Source organism: Serinus canaria, chromosome 1 (assembly GCF_022539315.1).
Source record: "Serinus canaria isolate serCan28SL12 chromosome 1, serCan2020, whole genome shotgun sequence".
NCBI classification, from domain to species: domain Eukaryota; kingdom Metazoa; phylum Chordata; class Aves; order Passeriformes; family Fringillidae; genus Serinus; species Serinus canaria.
In genome coordinates this window covers 105,642,002-105,662,893 of record NC_066313.1, presented here as the reverse complement: position 1 = coordinate 105,662,893, position 20,892 = coordinate 105,642,002, and the positions used below count along the sequence as shown (strand labels likewise).

The window sequence follows — 20,892 nt, the reverse complement described above, 5'->3', positions numbered from 1 at the left end:
TTTTATTTTATTTTTGTGTAATAGTGTTGGACATCCAATTAAGGTGAGATTGTAGTGAACCATTTTTGTTTCAGGATGTGTTATTATATGATGGAAACCAAAATACTTCTTCATATTAATAGACTTAATTAGAAGTAATTTCCATAATTCCTTGCTTTGTAGAATCAGGCATGCACAACTAGCTGAACATAAATTAATTCAGTTCAGATTTTAGCATGCTAAATCACAGTGAAAACTCAAATGGAATTCATTATTACTACTGGAAGGCAATTTAGAAAAATATGTTTAAGAACAAACATCATGCACTTAACCATAAAAATAAATGGTGAAAAAAATTATATGAATGTCTAGTGACCGTTAGATGCATCTAACCATGAAGGCTCATGAGAGTTCTGTCCCAGGTTTGGTGCATGCAGAATTTGTTTATCCCCAGCTTTGGATGCTGGTGAGAGTAGCACTCACTTGAAACCAGCAGCTTCTGGTGACCTGTTTTGGGGGAGGAATACAAAGTTGATAATTGTTGATAATTTCTTCAATCAAGGATCTGCTTGGGATCTCTTTTATAAGTTTTGTAAACATGCTTTGCATCTCCATGGTTTTATTGACCTCTGGCTCCAAATTTTCTATATATGGTGACCTTACATAGGTTAGATATCATTTCTTTGTTCTTTTTGTTGTTCCCAAAGCCAGTTTTCTCCTGCTCCCAGTCTGCATTTCTTTAACTGTCCCTTTGTGAGTTATTTACATCTCTGGGAGCATATTGGGCTGGCTGGAAGAGCAGAAGGTGCAGTAGAATAGACAAAGTAATTGAAAGTGTAGGAGGAAACTTCCCAAAGGAATTAATGACATTAGGAATCAGAGGTAGTGAACAAAGTAGTATAATGAAGTGATGCTCAATTACAACTTTTTTTCCCCTTTCCATTTGGTTGTGTTATGATTACAGGGAAAAGTTAACCCTGCTATTGCCATTTGTATCAGCTGCTGTCTTACTGTTTACTGATACAGATCACTCTGTTAGAAATGACTTTGCTATAACAGGCTAAACAAAGAAAATCTACTGCTTCCCATACTTGTGACTGACAGGAAGCAAAAAACTAATGGTGATATAACCCTCAAAACAAAGGTATATTTTCCCTCAGCTTTTATTGAGAAAACCAGGCAGTTCAGCACATGAAGGCAGAGGCTTGATGCCAGTATGAAAAGGGTGTTGAACACTTCAGATGTGGAAGCAGAATTCTAGGATATTCTCACTAATGTAACTGTTTTAAGACTAAATTTTCTACAATAAACGGGACAATCCACTTCTGTGCAGACTAACAATGTAAACAAAGATACACAGTCAGTCAGTACCAGAAAAAGAAACAGATCTTGGGTCTTCAAAATCTGAATTTCATGTTCAAAGGGTACATTTTACATAGATTTATTGAAATTCATATATGCTTTTCTAAGGCTACTGTGGAAACTTCTGAACTATCTTGTTTTGCAGCAATAAAAAAGGCAAAATACATGAACCCTTTTGCTGAAATATCTTCATTTGGGAATTTTCTGATAATCTTGTCTGAAATGTAGCAGGCTAAAATGTTCCAATAGCATTGGAACATTCACTCAGGCAATCACTGCTTTTGAACTCTCAGGACGTTTGCATTAATTACCAGCACAAGCTGAGATGTGTTAAGTCTGGAATATCTGTTTTTTTCAATCTAAAAATCTAAGAATCTGTAATAATAAAGAAGTTCAACTGTCTGCAAGTCTTCAGCTTTGGGTTTAAATGACACTTTTAATCGAGTTCAAGGCTTTGAAATCCTTTTAAAGATTAAGGTATAGATTTAAGATGGAGTACTTTGGGCAGGAAATGGTTTCCACTTTCTAATCATGACTTACAATTCAGCCCTAGAGTATTAGTTGTGGCTTTCCATGAGTTTTTAATTTGTGTTTGATATTTTTAGGTTTTAAAATGCTTTGATTTGAAGAAGATTCAGCTGAAAGGCTAAAATAAATAATTACAAGATTGGATGGTAGATAGCAGCAACGTGGAGGGAATGTGTGTGACAAAGAGATTAAGTTAGAAGGTGCAGTGATTTGGAGTAGCCAATAAAGGAATATTTTTTTCAGACTTTAATATGTATCATTATTAATGTATAATTATTGCTATTGTTTGCTAACACATTTTAAAAGGCAAATAATATTTACTATGAATTTTAATTTCTTAAGAAATGTGTTTTTTTAAATTTAGTTCTTAGAGTAGTAGATGATAAATGGCACAAATAGAGTTTTATGAATTCATCACAGGATAGAATTGTATTTTCTCAGGGAATAAATTCTGATCTAAGTGGAAATGGGTAGAAAGAGTAGGTGGCAGAAGAAAGTCTTCAACAGATAATCTACTCTGGCATCTTTTCTTTCTTAAAGAAAAATGCAGGAAGAGTGAAAAGTAGGGATGTAAAACCATAGTTGTATTGGAATAATGGTTAACATTCAATAGCCATTATTGAGATAAATGAATGGAAAATTCAGAATACTTTTCAGAGTTCAGGTTTAAAGCTTTTGGCACAGAAGAAGCTTTTTCACTTTGCATAGGGAATGCATCCTAAAGTTCGAATCTTCAACCAGTGGTGATGGAATGAAATAGAAATATGAGATGAGATGCATGATTACATCAGTGCAAGAATAATATAGGAAATTAATCTTAAGAATTTCAAGGACAAACATTGTCTAGGAAGCCATGGAGAGTTGCAGGGGAACTTCAGACCAGTGCCCAGTTATGTACTCACTCTCTTGGGAAGGTTAGAGGAGGAGCTGTGTGAGAACTGCTGGGAGTAGCATGAGCTGCTTGGCTGGGCACAGGGCAAGAGAACTTAACCTTGAAAACTTTAAATAGACTTTAACTTGAAAATAAAAATTAACTCAGTTAAGATGATAAATATATCTATACATCTCTCTTGCAAAACTAAAGACAGTCCAGAAGAGTAAATGTTCTTTTTCTTTTTTCATGCTCTGTGGCAAATAATTTTACCACTCTCCTCAGTGACTTACCCAATTGCTGAGGACTAAAGCTGGACATGTTTTGCAGCTTGCACTCAAACTCATTTCTGTAAATCAAATATTTAACCTGCAAGAATATTTTCTTTTATAAATCAATTTACAAAAATATAAAAGTATCTGCAATAGAAATAACTATATTGTTGTTATTTGAAAGGTGAAATGATCTTGGTGAACTCCTAGTGTATGTAGGAGTATTTGGGATGGTATTTTAAATAAACTTAATTTTTTTTTTAAGATAGCAAATATGTATGTTTTTTGCAGACAATAAAGTTTCCATGCTTTTTCTGTTATGCTTCATTTAATAAAATTAGCATTTGTTTCTGCTGAACCTTTGTGAAAAAAAGTTGAACTTAATTTTTGCCCTAGGTTTATCACCACAGCATGTCAGTGGTTTTCATTAATTAGAGGATTTTTTGTGCAGTGACAAGATTCATATTAGCCATGAGAATAATCCAGTTATTACAGGTTAGATTAAAAATATTTTTTTAATAAGAATTAAAATTTGTTTTTCTTCTTCTTCCTATGTTTAGACTATACAGGAAAAATTTTAACTGAACATCTGTTTTTTTGTTTTGTTTTGTTTTCAATATTAGGCCACTGATATCTGTGATCCAAATCCTGTCATGATGCTGATTTTGTGTGTCCACATGTTTGACATTCTCCCTCACTACTTACCCAAGAACACTATAGAATTTTCAGGTGCTCTCCATGCAACTCTTTTGAAGCAGGTATTGATACCATTGACTTGAGTTTCATAGTAATGCAAGGTTAGAACACAGTTTGTATGCATGTGTTTATGTTATGTATAAGCTGCAGCAAAGAATTAATAGGTTTTGTGTCATTTGGCTAATAAATATAGAAGATGAAAGTGTGCATTTTCTGTTTTTATTCTCTTCAGTGTTGGGATTTCACTTCTGTTTTTTTCCCTATGCTTGAAAGCACATAAAAAAATCTACAAATTTGACAAATCTGATATCAAAGAGAGGAATAAGAGATTCAGAGGCATAGGAGTGCAGTATGCACTGTACTCTCAAAAACGAAGTTTGGATAGTCCATGGGAAATCTACACACCTTTGGAAGGAAAATTATCTACCCAGTTATTTGAAGTACTTTTTTATTTTGTGATACCCTTAGTTTGTATTTTGGAACTTACCTGCAGAACACAGCTTTTATAGTCTAAAAATGAGTAAAAATAGGCTGATCTTGCTGCTTTTGTTGTGGTAGGTGTGCCTGAAGAACCCGAGCAATTACACTTTGGCCTACAATGCTTTTCTTGTGGGAAGAGATGCTCATGATTTTTCTTTACCTAAAGGAAACACTGTTACCATTCCTGCTGGGTAAGTAATGAAATGTTTGTGTTATTATTGGTAGCATTACAGAAATAGAAACTTACTAATTTAGGAGTGGGTGGAACACTAGAAATGTGTTTAACTACAAGCAGGGCAAAATTAGCCGGTGTAAGGGTCGGGTTTCTCTTCTTAACCTGGAACAAATCTAGAGTAATATTTCAGTGGGACTCTTGCAGTTGGGCTCAGTACAATTTAAGAGCAATATATAAGCCTTCAGATCATTATAAGAGTCTTCTGTCTCCAATAAATTTTTTTTCTTATTTATCAAAACTTCCTTCACATTTTGTACATCAATGCATTATAAAAGCATGAGCAGGTAGATTTCTTTTCTTATGAAGTTGCAGATTTTGGCTCTTAATTTAAGCATGACTGGGAATTAAAGAGACCATGACACAGGATTTAGTAGTATTACACTGCATCTTTTTGCCCCCATCTTTCTCCCCACCAAGATGGATGTGATGTAGTTACTTGTTCATCTTACATGTCTGAGACACATCTAGGGATTTGAGAGATTTAATTTTGGGAAAGCATTAGGTTATAATTTCTGCTAGCAGAAATACTTATGGTGTATCACCATTTCATTTCATTGAGTGTTTTTTTCACTAAGTACATTTTGCTCTTTCTCTGCTATGCAGCTTTATGAATCAATAAAGGAATTTCATAAATCCCTGTTTAACTAGTGAAGACAAGAGGGATGTAATGGTGACTCTGGCTGTCAGTTAACAGCTTTCAAGTTTATCTGCAAGATATCCATTTACAGATAAAATGGATTAGAGACTGTAAAAAGGAAAAATAAAGGTCAGGCTTTGTATGAAGATAAACTATGGAGGAGAAAAAAAATTCAAATATAGATGGTCAAGTTCAAGAAGACTCAACATAAATACAGTGCTCTTTAAGGACCATCAATCTGTCAGTATTAAATTACATGCCTATTATAAATATATGCAAATGCAACCACAAAAAATGCTATGTTTTCAGCAAGCTGTGAGGCTGATTTGATTCCATTTCCTTTGCAATTACTTCAAATATGAGATATCATATAAATGTAATCCTTGAAAATACCATGTGTTTCTATGAAAGGTCAATACCATGGCTGTTTTCCACTTCTTTAAAATTAAACATCCAGAACAAACCACAAAGCAAAATCAACACAGAAAAAAATGTGCAAAACCTTGTTGTGCTGCTTGGCGTTATATATAGAAACAAATATTTGAAAAATTGCATGGAAATAAAAACCTGTGGAAATGCCAGTCATTCACAGTAACCTCTGAAGAATTTATCATAATGTCATGATCATTAAATGAAAAGTAGGTTCTTTGAAATTAATAGCTTTCTTAATATTCTGGTGCAAGTGTTTAAGAAACTCCAAGAATTGACAGGACTATGGGAGTCTTGCAGGTTCTTTATGTTAGATCATCATGTTGTAGGTGGGTTTGGAAATTTAGTAATATGAATAACATTCTGAGTGTAGTTGAGTGTCTTCTGTTGCATCTGGCATCATTACCTCTTGATCTGAGATTCCCACTCTCCAGGGCACTGCACTGTGCTGTGTAGACTTGCAGTTCACAACAGGAATAGCATAAACCCACAAGGTTATAGACAATTCCGTGAGGTGAATTTGCCCTCATTTTACATTGACCACAACACTGATTAATAGAGATAAAAATGTAGCAACTTTGTGGTTTTGCCACAGAAGGCAACAATTCAATCCAAATTCTCAGCTGTTGCAAGAGTCAGAGGGCAAAGATCAGGCAGAAAGTGCTGCACACTGCTGTTGCCTGTCTGTCTTATTTGTGACCAGAGCAGACTGGGAGTGTATGTCTCTGGGAGTTTAAAAAAGTATAAACTGGGAGTTTATTCCTCTGGGTGCCTGCACCACAGCATCATTTTTTCAGAACATTTTGAATGGTGAGGTGACCTAGGAGCCTCAGACTCTGGGGGACTGGGGAACTCTTCAGTGTCATAAATGGAATTATCTGGGGGCTCTGCAGTAGGAGCTTGAAAGCTGTAAGAGCCATGTTTACAGAACTTCCAGGATTTCACCATCAATTTTCAGAATTGACAATTGCAGATTTACTGCTTTTTAAGACTAATTTCAAAATCAGAGAGACATTTTGAGAGCTTCAAAGTGAGAGCTTCAGGCACTGAAATTTTCTTATTCTTGCTTCATTGAAGGGCTGATGCAGATAAAGTCTGAATGTGTATCTAGTCTAAACTCTCATTCTGTGTGGTCTTCTCCAGTTTTCTTATTAGAGAGAGGCTGCTGCTTGTACAAGAGAACTTTGGTTTTTCTCCCTCTTAGTTACTCAGCTTTACTAATTAATCTGAAGGGGTTTTTTAACTAATTTCTTTCTCACTCTTCATTGATAATTTGATTAAGTCCAAATTATCTATCTAGATCTGCCCTGCAAAATGCTTAACAGCCTGAACAACTGCTTAACTCAGAACAACCTATTCAGATGGAGGAGCATAAATTGGATCTCCTGTTAACTTAGGGTGATGCTCTAATGAAAGAGAACTTCATCTGTGTGTGTGTGTGTGAAGAAAAATTAAGCTATGTGCTGATGTAAAAAACAACAAGGATTCAGTATTGTTCTTTATCTTGATAGTTCATTTATTGAATGTGTTAAAATATTCTTAGGCAGAAGATTATACTACAGCAAAGTATTTCAGAGGAAACAAGTTGCTTTCTTTTCTAGGACCCTTCCCTTACAAAGACTCTGAAATGTGCTCCTGAAATGAAATTTCTGAGTATTTTCTGAGCCCTGGTTTTGTGCTTTTTTTCCATAGGAAACAAGGCTTTGTAAATGTGGAGTTCACAATTCGTTTCCTGCACCCTGCTGAAGCAGTATTGCTACTGATCTCCAATAAAGTTGATGGAATAGAGGGTGCCACAATGACGTTTTCTCTGAAAGCTGAAGTTAAGAGTATTGAGCCTCTTGTAAGTTTATATGTGTATGATTAATATAGTCACAAAACATATTGTTCTTCTGTACATTATATCGAACAAAAGAGGACTGAGATAAGAATGAAAATGTGAGTAATGCTCAGCATTTGTCTTTGACCTATAAATTTTCAGATTTCCAATGTTAGACTATGTACATGCAGCAAAAACTCCAGAAGAATATATAAGATTCCTAAGGACATAAATCACATTTGGATCCTGCATAAACTGTAAAAACTTGCACTGATTGCTCTGAAAATAAATCTGGAGCCCTTTCAGCCCTTTTCAGTTACTGGAAATTCTCTTGTGGGGGTGTTGATGAGCTTCAGCCAAGTGCTTTCTGATGTCATATGGGACCACAAGCTTTTGTTAGATGTTTCTGTACTTGTGCTTTTTAACCACAGAAACTCTGTCAGGTATGTCCCAGTCAGGGCAGGTAGGCTTGTGTTTGTAATCCACATTCATCAAGCACATCTGGAAAGCCTTCTGAATTTTGATGGTTTTTATGTGATCCTCTCATTTTTTTAGCCCCCTTAAATGTGTTAGGACAAGAGAAGGTTGGGGCAAGATAAAAAATAGAGGACATGTGAAAATAAGAAGGAAAAAACGATGTTAACTTGATTTTTGGTCTTATGGTTTTTGTTCTCTTTTAGGGTATAGTAAGATGCAGATACCCATGTTATGAACTGAAGAAATTTCACCTAAATGTCACTAATCCCTTCAAAACTGATGGTGTATTCAGGTAGAAAGTGATATAAAGACAATTCTCTAATGATAATCCTGTTTTATCCAATCTTTTCCATAATTTTCTTCTTCTTCTTAAAAATGTAAACCTGGAGGTTAAATGATAGGGATTTGCAGTCCCAAAATTGTTACAAGCAGTATGAAGTGGAAGCTATCATAATGAATAAAGAAGATAAATAAGCCTTAATTGAAATGTGTCTCAGTGTAAGCAGTAAAGCTGGAGCTTTAATCAAGCAGAGTTCATGAACCTTGCTTGTATTTTTGTGTTTGGCTGAGGTCCAGCAGAATTACAAAGGGAAAAAAGCCATGTTAATTAATAGTTGGTTATTTTCCCCCAATCTGCTTTATTCTGCTGTTTAAGTTATTAAGCATGCAAAAGAAAAAAATGCTTTTGCCTTGGGGCTTGCATCTTTATCAGTTAGTCTAATTTTTAATTTGTATTCATCATAGCTGCAACAACTGCAGAGGTATAAATGTTGCTTTCCTTAGTACAAAGGAAATAGATTGTTGTGCCCATTTGAAATCTATTTATGTGATCAGACTCCATATTTTGTCTTTAGCCTTTAGAACTAAGCATTGGTTCATCTCATTCATTTATTTGGAAGAACCATCTTTCACAACATTTTTAACTTGTTTTTTTTATGCAACATGAATATAGATGTTGCAGAAGCTGCAAATTAAATTTTTCTTTCCTCCGCAAAATAGGATTAGTGTATACAAATAGTAGTAATAAGAGCAACAACAATACAATCCTGTAGCAGGCCTGTTTCCACTTCTTCAAGCCTTGTGTGTAGGAATTATATTAGTTTAATTAGCTTCTGTCTTTTATTTTTAAGTTCTTGAGGTGGTCAGTGAGGCTGAATTAGTCTTATGATTTGGATAACTCCCTTGGAAATTATCAATGAAGTGATGAAGTAATTTAATTTTATGTAATTTAGTTTTAGATAATTCAAAAGCTACTTGACAATTCCATTAAGTCATTATCAAATTGGGCAACATTTGAACCAGTAATGTAAAGTTAAAATTCTTTATATCAGGCTTATGGTGTTTTGAACACTCTAGTGTTTCATCAGGGGGTATATTATTTACTTGCTAATAACAGTAGGAAATGCTAGTTTGATACCAAGGGAGAAGGTCTTTTACAGAAAAACTGGGGTTAAACAAAAACAAGTACTTTTAAAGTACCTTTAATTGAAAAGAATAAGCTTCTTTATTGAGCCTGCATTTAGAAGTTGGAATAAATTGAGTTTCATTGTCATTCTGCAAGTTAAAAATGCAGTTATTATATGTGCTTGTCATACTCCAGGGTAATTTTGCTGGAATCCACACATTTACTCCACCCAGAGAAAATATATCAAGCCAGGCAAATAAAGGAAGAGCAAAAGTTAAGGTAAGTTCCAGACAGCAATTACTGACTATGGCATACATTTCTATTAATGTTACCTGTCTGTGCATGCTTTGTGCTACCTGTTGTAAAGAATTACAGTTAAGGAAATATGGAAAATGGAAATATGACATGGAAATATGATAGAGGATGCCCAAGCAGTCCCTGAGCAGTGGGGGTCCCCCTGTCCACCTCTGCCTGGGTTTCACGCTGAGCCTGATGTTCTGTGATGTCCCTTTGGCCACTCCAGCTCAGCCATCCTGTCCATGCTCCCTCACAGGTTCTTGTCACTCTGCTCCCTGGCAGAGCATGGGAAGCTGGAAGTTCCTTGACTTACAGTAAGCACTGCTCAGCAGCATCTAAAATATCAGAATGTTATCAACATTATTCTCATCCTATTCTAAAATAGAGCACTGTGCCAGGTACTAAAAAAAAAGAATGAATTCTACCCAGCTGAAATCAGGACAGTACTGCAAAAAAATTCAAACAGATTTTTAAAAAATTCTTCAGTAACTCAATAATCCTTTATTTAATAATTTAAAATATTTTCCATAGCTGGGTGTCACTTTTTAAAGCTAATGTAAACATTCAAAATCCTAAAACCCTTGTTCAAGGATTATTGGGAAATATAAACTACTACCTTGTCAATACTCTAGGTTGAATTGTAGTTACAGGAATGCTCCACAGTCATGTCATGAAATGCAGACTTTTTCTCAAATTCCTTTTAAAAAAATTACAAAAAAAGAAGAAAAAATGTAAAAGCAGAAAAATAATGAGCATTTTATTATTTAGAAAAATATACACATATTTTAGGTGGAAATAGTTTTCTAAAGTGCAATTTATACTACACTTTCTACTAAATAAAAAAGTGTATAATAATCGTTGATATAGAAAAGGATTTTTTAATCATCTTGCATATTTCAGCTTAATTTATCCCCAGACAATCAGTCTAAATAGTGTAATTTTCATCACACATCCAGATCTCATTCTTACAGAAATTAATTTCAGAGCATCTAAGTTCTTTAGAAATTTCCAGTACTGATTTTCTCTATGTTTAGGTGTTTCTGTCATCTCTGATAACTGAAGCACTTAAATGCCTCCTTTCAGAAGATCTTTTCCTTGAATGGAACAAACTTCTGAAATTTGTGTTAAAAAAGTAGTGTGTGTACATTTCATGACTGATCAGTAAGGAGATTTTGCCCTTAATCTTTTTTATTCCTTTGGAAAATCCAGAAAACGCTGTGTACAAATTAAGGCAAATTTCTCTAAGTGCTCTGTCAGTGTAAAACTGCTGTGAAGTCAGTGCCTGCCCTTTGGGTAATTGTGTCTGTGACACAATTGATGTCAGGACCAAGGCATGCACATGACAACTTCATCATCCCAGCACGACCAGCTGGGCTCAGAGCTCCTTCTGCATCCTCATCCTGTGCCTCCAGATATGCCAGATCCACTTTAAACCTCCCTGTAGGAAGCTCTGCCTGGCAGGTGACCCTTTTACCTCCCAGCTTCCCCCTTTGGCGGTGTCACAGACACCCAAAATGGTGTCATTCAGGCTGGAGAGGAGACCAACCCTTCTGTCACTGTGGCATGGGTCTGTCACAGCGTCACTGGAACAATCCCAGTCTGGAGCTGGAGCCTGAGGAATTGCTATGTCCTTGTGTTGCGGTTTCGGCGTGGTGGCCTGGTTCCGGGTGCCCGGCACGGTGACCCAAAAGCCAACAGGGTCACTCGGTCCAATGCTACAGACGCCAATGTGGTGGACAGCAAAATGGCATTTATTGAAGGGTCTCAGGGGTACTTATGGCTTGGGCAGTCTGTGTCACTTCCCTTGCTCATGTCCATCTGGGTGCGGCTTGGTACGGAGCAATGGTCAGACTGCAGGGTGAGGAGGGGGCTTCCTGTCTACTCGTACAGCCCAAGGTCTTCCGCACGCAAGATCCCTTACTCTTCCACATCCTTGCTGGGACACAGCACTGTCTAAGCCCAAAACTCTAACAGGAGCCCACGTCCTTCAGTATTGCAGGCAAGACTTCCTTTGCTTTATTCATGCAGAACTGGATGGTGTTTGGAGAGAAGCACAGTGCTTTTTTTTTTTTTTTTTTTTTTAATCCAGTTGACATAGTTTTAAGTATACTGGGACAAGACTTCTCAAGTTATCCTCTTTGTGATTTTCCAAGCCCTTGACACTTCAATTATTATCTTTGGTCTCCATCTGTGTGCCAGCATGGTCTGCTCCCTTTGGGAGAAGGAAAACCAGGTGGAAAGAAGCACACCACATGGCCCAGAAATCCTGTGTAATGTAAAACTACTCAGAGCTTTCAAGCATGTTGGTATTTTTAAATTATGTCCATTAGGAAAAAAAGTATTAAATGATACTTTTGTAAAAGTTCAAGGTTATATTTAATAGCTAACTTTTCCTTCATAAATTTCCTACTGTAAAACTAGAAAGTGGTAAAGATAGTCCAGTGTTTCACTAATAGTCCTATTCTAAGACCATGACTAAGCAGATTATCATATGCAGTAGTGTCCATAAGGCAAAAGCACAGACTGATTTGCAAAACAAGCTGTGAATTTTGATAAATATTTTTACATTAAAAAATGTATTCTAAACCAAAAAAAGGGAAAAAATTAATGAATTAATTTCAAATGAAGTTCTGCATTATGTACAGCTTCTTACTGTTAAATTAATTACTCTTTTTTTTTTAAACTGGTGATAATGTCAGGAATTCAAAACAATTTCAGTTTTATGAATTTTATTCTTACACTTTTTGTTCCAAGCTGTTTCATGTGCTAAGGAAAGAATTATGTTATGCAGAATACCTGTATTTATTTACTGGAAGAATAAAGAACAAATTAGGATCTAAAAATGGTGTCTCTGTAATTTGAGGTACAACATTATTACCTGTTGTTTCAGAAAACACATTTTAAAAATATATTATCAGGAGTCATTACAATTCTGGGTAATATTTGATATCAAAGAAATCTAGCTACTCTAAGCCTTAGTACCTATTTGGGCAGCACCTTTTTTAGTGTCTATCCTACCCATTGTTCTGAGATCACAAACTGTTCCACAGAGAGTGGAAACTGGGGAGTATCTTAGATGGGAATTTTGTATTCAAATGTTTCAGTATTTTCAATGCATTTCTAAGCAGTTTGTTGTATCTCTTTTCCCTAAGATCTTTGCTTGCTAAGCATCCTAAAGTTCATTGATTATGATGCTGCTCTATGAATTTAAGATTTCCTTATGGTGTCTCGCACTTTTTTCCCCCCTTCTTGGTAATATATAGACTCTGGAGCTATAAGATAGTAAATTCTTCTCCAAATACATATAGGAAAGTAATTTTTTTTTCTGAGAATTTGTTGGATGAAAAACAGTTATTGGCTTGTTTGGAGCCTGGCATGAAGAGTAAAGGCACACCATGACCAATGGATAGCTCATATGCCATAAAGATGTATGCACACTCTCTGTGTTGACTGCAGAGATGATTTTCCTTTGGTCTGGGTTTTTGGCACACCTGATAACATGGCAAGCCCAGTGTAGTATTATCTTGGAACTGGTATCTGACAACTCAGGTAGCAGATACTAGACTCTTACTGGTGCAAAAGTATGGAAGTAGGTTGGAATTAGATCATCTTTAAGGTCCCTTCCTATCCAGTCTGTGATTTTAATCTGAACTGGTTAGACTAACCACAGCAAGAATGAATTTGAAGTATTCACACCTCAACCAGGCAACTGAAAGGTGCCCTCATTAACCCATCATCACCTGTAACATAATCTTGAACTTTTTCTTCATTTAATGAACAGTAAAATTGTCTTACTCTGCCAGCAAAAATCCCCAAACCAAATGAGGGGCAGCTGGAGAAGTTGCTTGGTCTCTCTCTCTCTTATGAGCTGCTCTTGTTTCACCCCCTCCCCCCCAGTCCCCAGCTCCCTCTGCCCTGGTCTTAAATATTGAAAGACCACAGAGAGGTCTTTCTGGAGCCTTATTTCCTCCAGGATATCTTCTTGGGAGAAGTGCTCCAGCCCTCTGACCACTTCTGTGGCCCTCCTCTAGCAGTTTCTGTCTTTTAGTGCTGGGGACCCCAGAGGTGGAGGCAGCACTGCAGGTGTGGTGTCCCAGAGCAGAGCAGAGCAGAGGGGCAGAGTCCCCTCCCTGCCCTGCGGCCCACGGGGCTCTGGATGCAGCCCAGGACACATTTGGCTCTCTGGGCTGTGAGTGGACATGGCCAACTCATCTGTAATCTTTCATTTACCAATATGCTGAAATCCTCCTCCACAGGACTGCTTTTGAGCCATTCATTCCACATTCTCTGCTGATCCCAGGGATTTGCCTGACTCAGGTGCAGTGAACAGGCTGTGTAGACTTATTTTATGGCAGCTTTAAGCTCTTCTCCCTAATCCTTTTCCTTATTTCTCTGTGTATTGAAAGAGGATGTATTGAACCAGACTTTGAACATAACCAAGCTTCTTACACCTTCTGAACTTTATTCCTTTCAGTTTTATTATTGAGCAAGATGCTATTTCTTTTTGGTATGGAAGAATGAGACACAATGTTCATGTCTTCCACAACACAGGTTTGTTTTTTTTCCCCATCACTTACCTGCAAGTGCTTTGTTCACTGAAGTAAGAAAAAATTGATATTGAGAGAAGTTCAATACCATGTTAAATCAGTCTAATGAGTTTCTCAGTTGTTCAGATTTGAAAATAAGACTTATTCAATGTATAATTCTCACCAGTGAAAAAATGTAATGTATTTTGTTTACTCTTATTATTTTTTCATACAGCTGTTGAGCTATTTTTTACTTTTACAGTGATTCTTCTGTTGTAGTCTGTTTTTGCAAGCATGACTTGGCATTCTCATTCAAAGCTAAAGCATTGAAAGAAATGATGTTTTATATAAAATTAGTATTTTTTAATGTGGGTTTCTTATTTGTGAAGTACAGTATAAATAGTATGTTGTATGCATTTACTCAGAGATCATTTACCTTTCTGAAAAATGGTCTTTAAGTATATGTATTAAAACAAATCTCCAGGGTAACATTCTGAGAGTTTTGCATGTCCATTTGTTTAAGGTTGTGATTTTTTATTAGCCCAGAAAGATTAACTATTTATTTTAAGAGAGACCCAACATCAAACATTGTATTTAGTAATGGTTTGCTGTATGCTGGTTCAACAAATTTTACTGCCAGGGGAAAGAACTTTTTTGTGGGGATAATTTAAAATCAGAATTTTGAGCTGAAACTCACAGTATTTTTTGATACATTACAGTACTGTTTTCAGCATCTTTGAGCTCTGTGCATGTCATAAATTAAGCAAAATTCTCCTTCCATAAGTGTAACTGCACAATCTTAACACCTGTCAGCAACGGTGAGAATTACTTGTGAAGACAAAAAGAAAACTACATAGTCACATTATGAGAACATGATGGTCAGGAGCACAGTTTGCTTTGGAAGGATGGAAGTTCAAAGGAGATTTTTTTTTTGAAGCTGTTTTTTTGAGTATATCTGTTCCTTTTAAATACACTTGAAAAGCAATATTGTAATAAGCAGAGTTCAGGTGATTAGGTTAAGATTCATTCCTTTCTCCTTAGACAAAGCCTTAATTTCATTAGTTTTCTTTTGAATAATTAACTGCAATGTTAGTTAATATAGGTCATTCCTGTAGCCACCTCAAGTGGATAATGTGATTTTTAATATTATTGGTTGGAAAATGGTTCCAAAATGTAGTGGTCTATTTTGGTGGGTTTTTTTTGTGTTGATAACATTTGCTTTTCTGATGTTTATTCAAAAAAAGGGAAACTATGCTATCTATTGGTAATAAAAATGTCCAGTTTTAGAATATTGTTTTTTTTTTTTTTTACTTTTAGTTCTGAAAATAGCACATTAAGTTTAAAAAATAGTGCACTGCCTGAAGATTCAAAGAAAGAGTCTTACTGTAAGTACCTATGCAATACTTCATGTCTTACTGCAGTAGAAATTGGATTATCTACTGAAGCAAGATTTTGACATCTAAGTATGTTCAATAAATATTATTTATGGATATTCTCAGTAACTATTTTAGTTTTCATAAAATTTTGGCCTTAAATTGTGTGTCAAAGTCAAAAATTCAGCCTGGAGAAGAGAAGGGTCCAGGGTGATCTTATTGTGGCTTTCCAGAACTTGGAGGAGTTACAAGAGAGCTGGAGAGTGACTTTTTACAAGGGAATACAGGGATAGAACAAGAGGTGATATCTTTAAACTGAAGGAAGGCAGGTTTAGCTTAGATATGGGGAAGAAATTCTTACTGTGAGGGTGATGAGGCACTGGGGCAGGTTACTCAGAGAAGCTGTGGGTGTCCCATCCCTGTTCTATTTGGCCAGAGTTTGGTATAATTTTCTTATGTGATCTCACTCATTTCTGCTGTTTTCACACTCACATATATTCTCAGGTCTGCTGTCCTGCCTAGAAAGCCAGCCAGCAAAGCTTGAGGGTCAGTGTCAAAATGTGCTTAGCAGATGAAACACACACAGTGAGAAAGTCAGAGCCTGCCAGATTCAACCCTAAGATTCTTTCCCAGCCTAATGCTTTTGTGAAAGCAGTGAAAAAAAGCCAGTGTTGCCAGTATTTAGGTTTTGCCTATTCTAGAATATGTCAGACATCGTTGCTGCTCTGAGATTCTTTGTTCAAATAGCAGTAAATTATACTTTTCCTTCAGATGTGTATAGACTTTTTCTTAGAGGCTGTACCTCCTTAAGGAATTTTTAATGGTGAGAACTGGCTATTTTCCCCAGTTTTGTTTCAGTGCACAGAATAACAACGCAGGTAATTAGCAAAATGTATTTAAATAATACAGCATGCAACATTGCAGCACATCTATACAACTGTTACTGTCAATACTGATTATTGATTACAGGTGTGCCTTAAATAGTGATTGCTACAGGAGGCTGTATACAGTACAGCCTTTTTTTAGAAACTCATGAAGCTCCTTTATTTCACAGCCTGTGCTGTTGTATCTAAATATCCACTCAAATTTATTTTAACAGCTGATCAATCTGGCCTCCTGCATGAGTTCTTCAGTCCAATGGAAAACCTGTTCTTGAAAGGGAAAGGTTCTGCAACCTTAGATATTCACTTCCTTCCCTTTTATCAGGAAAAGCGTTACTGCACTGTCATTCTGATTAATGAAAAGGTAAGAATAAAGTGTGTGTTCTGTGTTTATCATGTCAGGTCAGAATCAGGACTTTTGCCAATTGTGCATCAATAGGGTAAATGAGAGCAGTGTTGTGAAAAGGGACTTGGGGGTCCTGATCAAGGGCAACAGTTTACTGTCCTTTTACACATAATTAGGATTATATGAAATGCTGCAGGCAACTTTTCACTTTAAAACCACTAAGTAATAAAAAGTAATACTCCATAGAATGCTATTTTGGTGGCTTTTCTAGGCATCTGAGCTTCAGAATAGAAAAGAAATTTAAATAATTTGTCTTGACGTGGATGCAAGAACAATGTATAGGTGGGGAATGGATAAAGACTTTACTGTTCTGTACTTCTCAATGTATTCATCCCTGAATTTAGGGTATGCTGTCAAAGTAGAATAATAATTTTCCTTGCTGTCTCTTTTTAAATTTTTCTCTCAATCAGAGTTCCATTCAGAAAAGACTGTACATGAATACTGACTCCACAGCCTTTCAGTCTCTCTTGACTCCTGTAGCCTTAGTTTTGCCCTATATACTTAATTGAAATTCAATCAAACCACCAAGATCTGGTTTTGATCATATTTCAGAATTTCAAACCTTGCAATCCAGCTTTTGGATGTTCCTGTAATCCTTTACCTCAGTGGTCACAATCTTATCTCTGTCTTTAGTCCATCTTTTCACCCCTTTAACCTGTCTGCTGTGTTTTGTCTCTGGCTGTCAATGTTTTTCAAACCCCTGTTGTTTCTATAATCTTCTTTTATGTGTGGCTGATCTCAAGGCTTGGATTCTGCTTCTTACTTTCCTGACAATGCCTCTGTGTTTCAGCTTCCCCACTGTCCAATTATGTGCCTCTGCCTTTCTCTCTGCCACGTTTTGATGATTTGTAACAATGCATCTAAACCTAAATGACTCTTTCTCCTGCACATTTTCAGCTTCCATATTTTTACCTTTTATAGAACATGGAACTTCTGCTAGTGTCTGGTGTTTGTATGTTTGATGGGATTTTTATTGCTTAAACATGACTTCTGCTTTGCCATATGGCCAGCTTTATTTTTTCCTTGTTCATAAAGGAAAATAAAACTGATACAATGATGCCCAAGTCTGTCTTTCTGACTCTGTCCAGTATTTGAAAACACTGGCTGTTTTTTAAAGAAAACAAACTATATGACTGGTTGTCTTAAATGGTGATGGTTCTCTTGATTTTCTAAAAATTATCTGAGATACAAGAGGGATTTCTGTTGAATTCACATTGAAATAATGAGTTCACACCTTATTGACAGCAGGGAATCACCTACAAAGAGTCCCCATGTCAGAGGTTAGCAATCTTTGTGGATGGTTCCGTGGAAAATCAATCCAGTACTCAGCATCATTCAAAGAGAGAAATTATTAGGGAAGAAATACACATCAACAGCTGTACATTCATACAGGAATTTTAGGTCCATCAGTTGAATTCAATGAAATATCGAGATGCAGTCTCTAGGGAAGGAAAAACCTGGCCTACTGCTCTCTGGGAGTAAATCTGAGAGGAATCTCCTTTTACCTGTTATTATTTAAGACCCCTTAAATCTCAGCTATTGACAATTTACTTGTTGTATCTTTATTAGAAGCGTACAGAAGTTCACAACCTGGCTAAGAAGAGTAGGCTCATGCTACACAAGGAATAAAACCTGAAAGCTGAATAATATAGTGAAGAGAAAGGATGTTTAGACATGTTGAAGAAAGAGTGTTAATCTAAGACATGTGGGCCGAGCTGTAGGATGGTCATATTTCAGGTGGAAAGGGAAAAGTACATTTCTGACAGCCCCATGTTGCCTCTAATCATGATGCAGAAGTACATTTAGACACCTAGCTACTAGCCACTGTTCTTAAGAAAGGTTTAGTTGACCTTTTCACAGCAGGAAGCATTAATGCCTAGATAAGCTGCTGTTAAATCCTGTATGGTGACTTTTTCTGGATAACCTGGTTCTTTCAGCTTAGCTGAGTAGGTGTGATGCATTGAAAGGCTCCTCAAAGTGCAAAATTTTTTATATGCAGAACCTCAGGTTAGAAAAATTAGCTCCATCTACTTAATTGCATCATTTGTGAGGAATTGTATTAAATCTCCTAAGGAAAGATGAAACTGAAAGACAGCTAGCATGATTTTAGGGCTGTATAGTAATGGCACAGGAAGAATTTGGCTTTCTTAAATATTTTGTACATGGCTGCAATATTTCAGTCATACCATTTTCTAACTGAAAAAGAAGCGCAGCCAGCATGCTGTATGATGATCAAATGACTTTACACAATGAGGAGTCTTGTATCATTCAAATATGGACTTGTGCTACATATAAAATCTAATAAATAATTTAATTTAGCATTGCTGTGATTTTTTCCTGCCTACCTTTCCTACCCTTTTTGACAAATAGACCAAAACAGTAATCAGAGCAGGTCTGCTCCTTCATTCCAATCAATGAAGTATTGAGATTTAAATCACTATACTTGTTCTGATTGGGAATACTATCCATCACTGCAGCAGCTGTATATCTGTAATAACAGCAAGAGGATACACTGATTCAAGGCTTCTGGCCTCAAGGATGTTCCTTATTTTGAAATAATCTTTATGCTAACTTTCCTAAGGTTTGAAATGGCAGCACAAGCCATTTAGCATATTTCTCAAGGATTTGTTTCAGTATTTCATTGTTCTTTACAAAAAATTGAAACAGAATTTTCTGTTTTTTAGCATAAATCTTTTCATAGTTGATATTAAATATTGTTAAACATAACCCTGTTGCTTTTTAAAAAATATAACTTTGTTTCCAGGAGGTTATTTAAATGTGAACAACATGGAATTTTTGATTATAATAATTTATTAAATTATAGTTTAAGAGTGTCAGTCCAGAATTTTACAGCTAATTGTCTAGTATAGAAGTAAATTTTTTCTTGAAAGAACACTCTGCTATCTGTTGCTCTTACTGGCTTGCACAGACAACTACAAACTCTTAGTTTCCCTACATTCTTTTGAAACATCAGATAGCAATGGGATTGGATAAAAAGTTCAACAGCTCTTTTGTTAACTATTTTCATTAACAATAAACCCTGCAAAATGCTGATGCTGTCCTGTTTGCAGCTGATGGAAAATGGAAATAGAAATTGTTAAAACCATGGGCGTACAAGCTAAACTCTCCAAGTTCAGTGAAATACCCATTCTGTTCCAAAACATCAGGAAAAAAGCTCAATGGAAAGAAAACAGGATTTGCATTCTGTGGAGATCAAAACCCCAGAATTCTTCAAAGCAAAGAGGAAATTAGGGAATTTTGTTCCTTCCTATAAGCATATTGATTTCAGCAAGGACAGGAGAAATAGCTGATAGCAGAATGGCATCCCAGCACCAGCACCTTCCTAAAATCAGTTTTGTGTGCTGTGAGCTTGGTAAGGACCCTTATGGAGCCAAATCACTGTGTCAAACAGGAATAATTCCTGTTTAAATTGGTTCCCAGGAGTGGCTGTTTGTGTGTGAGAATCCAATTTTGCTGGAGGTTTCTTTAATCCTTCTCAAGGAAGATTTGTGTGAGCTCTTGAATCAAGAAGGGGAGAAAATACCATCAAAGTTGAATAGCTTTCCTTCTGCTGGGTCAGAAATATAATTGCAGTGTTTTCAGCCTTAACATAAATATCTGATGAAACTACAAATGAAGGCAAAGGAAGAACCAGGGTTTTCTTATGCTGTTGAGCAGTATTAAAAGGAAAACATTGTGTTGGTTGGCAGATGCACTAAATTATAGAAATAAATTATTTCCTTCATATCTGAAATGAAGAATAAAAGACAGAATACATGATTTTAGGGCAGAGTTTTACAGAATATGGTTTATGGAAATAAAGAGAGACTGAATGTGAAACTATATCAGTTATTGCAGAGGCATTTAATTCTTTATCTTGCAATCAGTAGAAGCAAAAATTGTCTGAAAAAAATTTGTGGTAAACATAAAGAAATTATCAAAGCAATATATGCAGTATATATGTTAAATCTCCTGCCTAGTTCAGATGGGTGTGTGGTACCAAGCTTAGATATCTTTTTAGTTTGGGGCATTCTGATTATGGACTTCAATTTGGAGTACTTTCGGTGAGTTTTCATCAAAAATATTTTTCTCTCTTTCATTTGCACCCTATTTTTTTAGTCCATCTATAATTCAAACTGTTATTTCTCTGCTAACTAAGTTATCCTTTCCTCTATGAAAAACGACTGTCTTTCTTTGTTCTAGGTCATCTTTTATGTTT

The 20,892-nt window shown here is 36.0% G+C and overlaps 1 protein-coding gene across 1 annotated transcript in view; it reads left to right on the top strand.

Annotated features, from left to right (window-relative positions):
- CFAP47 (cilia and flagella associated protein 47) overlaps nt 1-20,892 on the top strand; it is a 261,353-nt gene that overhangs the window by 77,814 nt on the left and 162,647 nt on the right. The window contains 7 exon segments of the mRNA XM_050976722.1: nt 3,636-3,770; nt 4,267-4,379; nt 7,485-7,647; nt 7,989-8,077; nt 9,386-9,469; nt 11,066-11,319; nt 16,486-16,631. Coding sequence (XP_050832679.1) covers nt 3,636-3,770; nt 4,267-4,379; nt 7,485-7,647; nt 7,989-8,077; nt 9,386-9,469; nt 11,066-11,319; nt 16,486-16,631 — 984 coding nt within the window.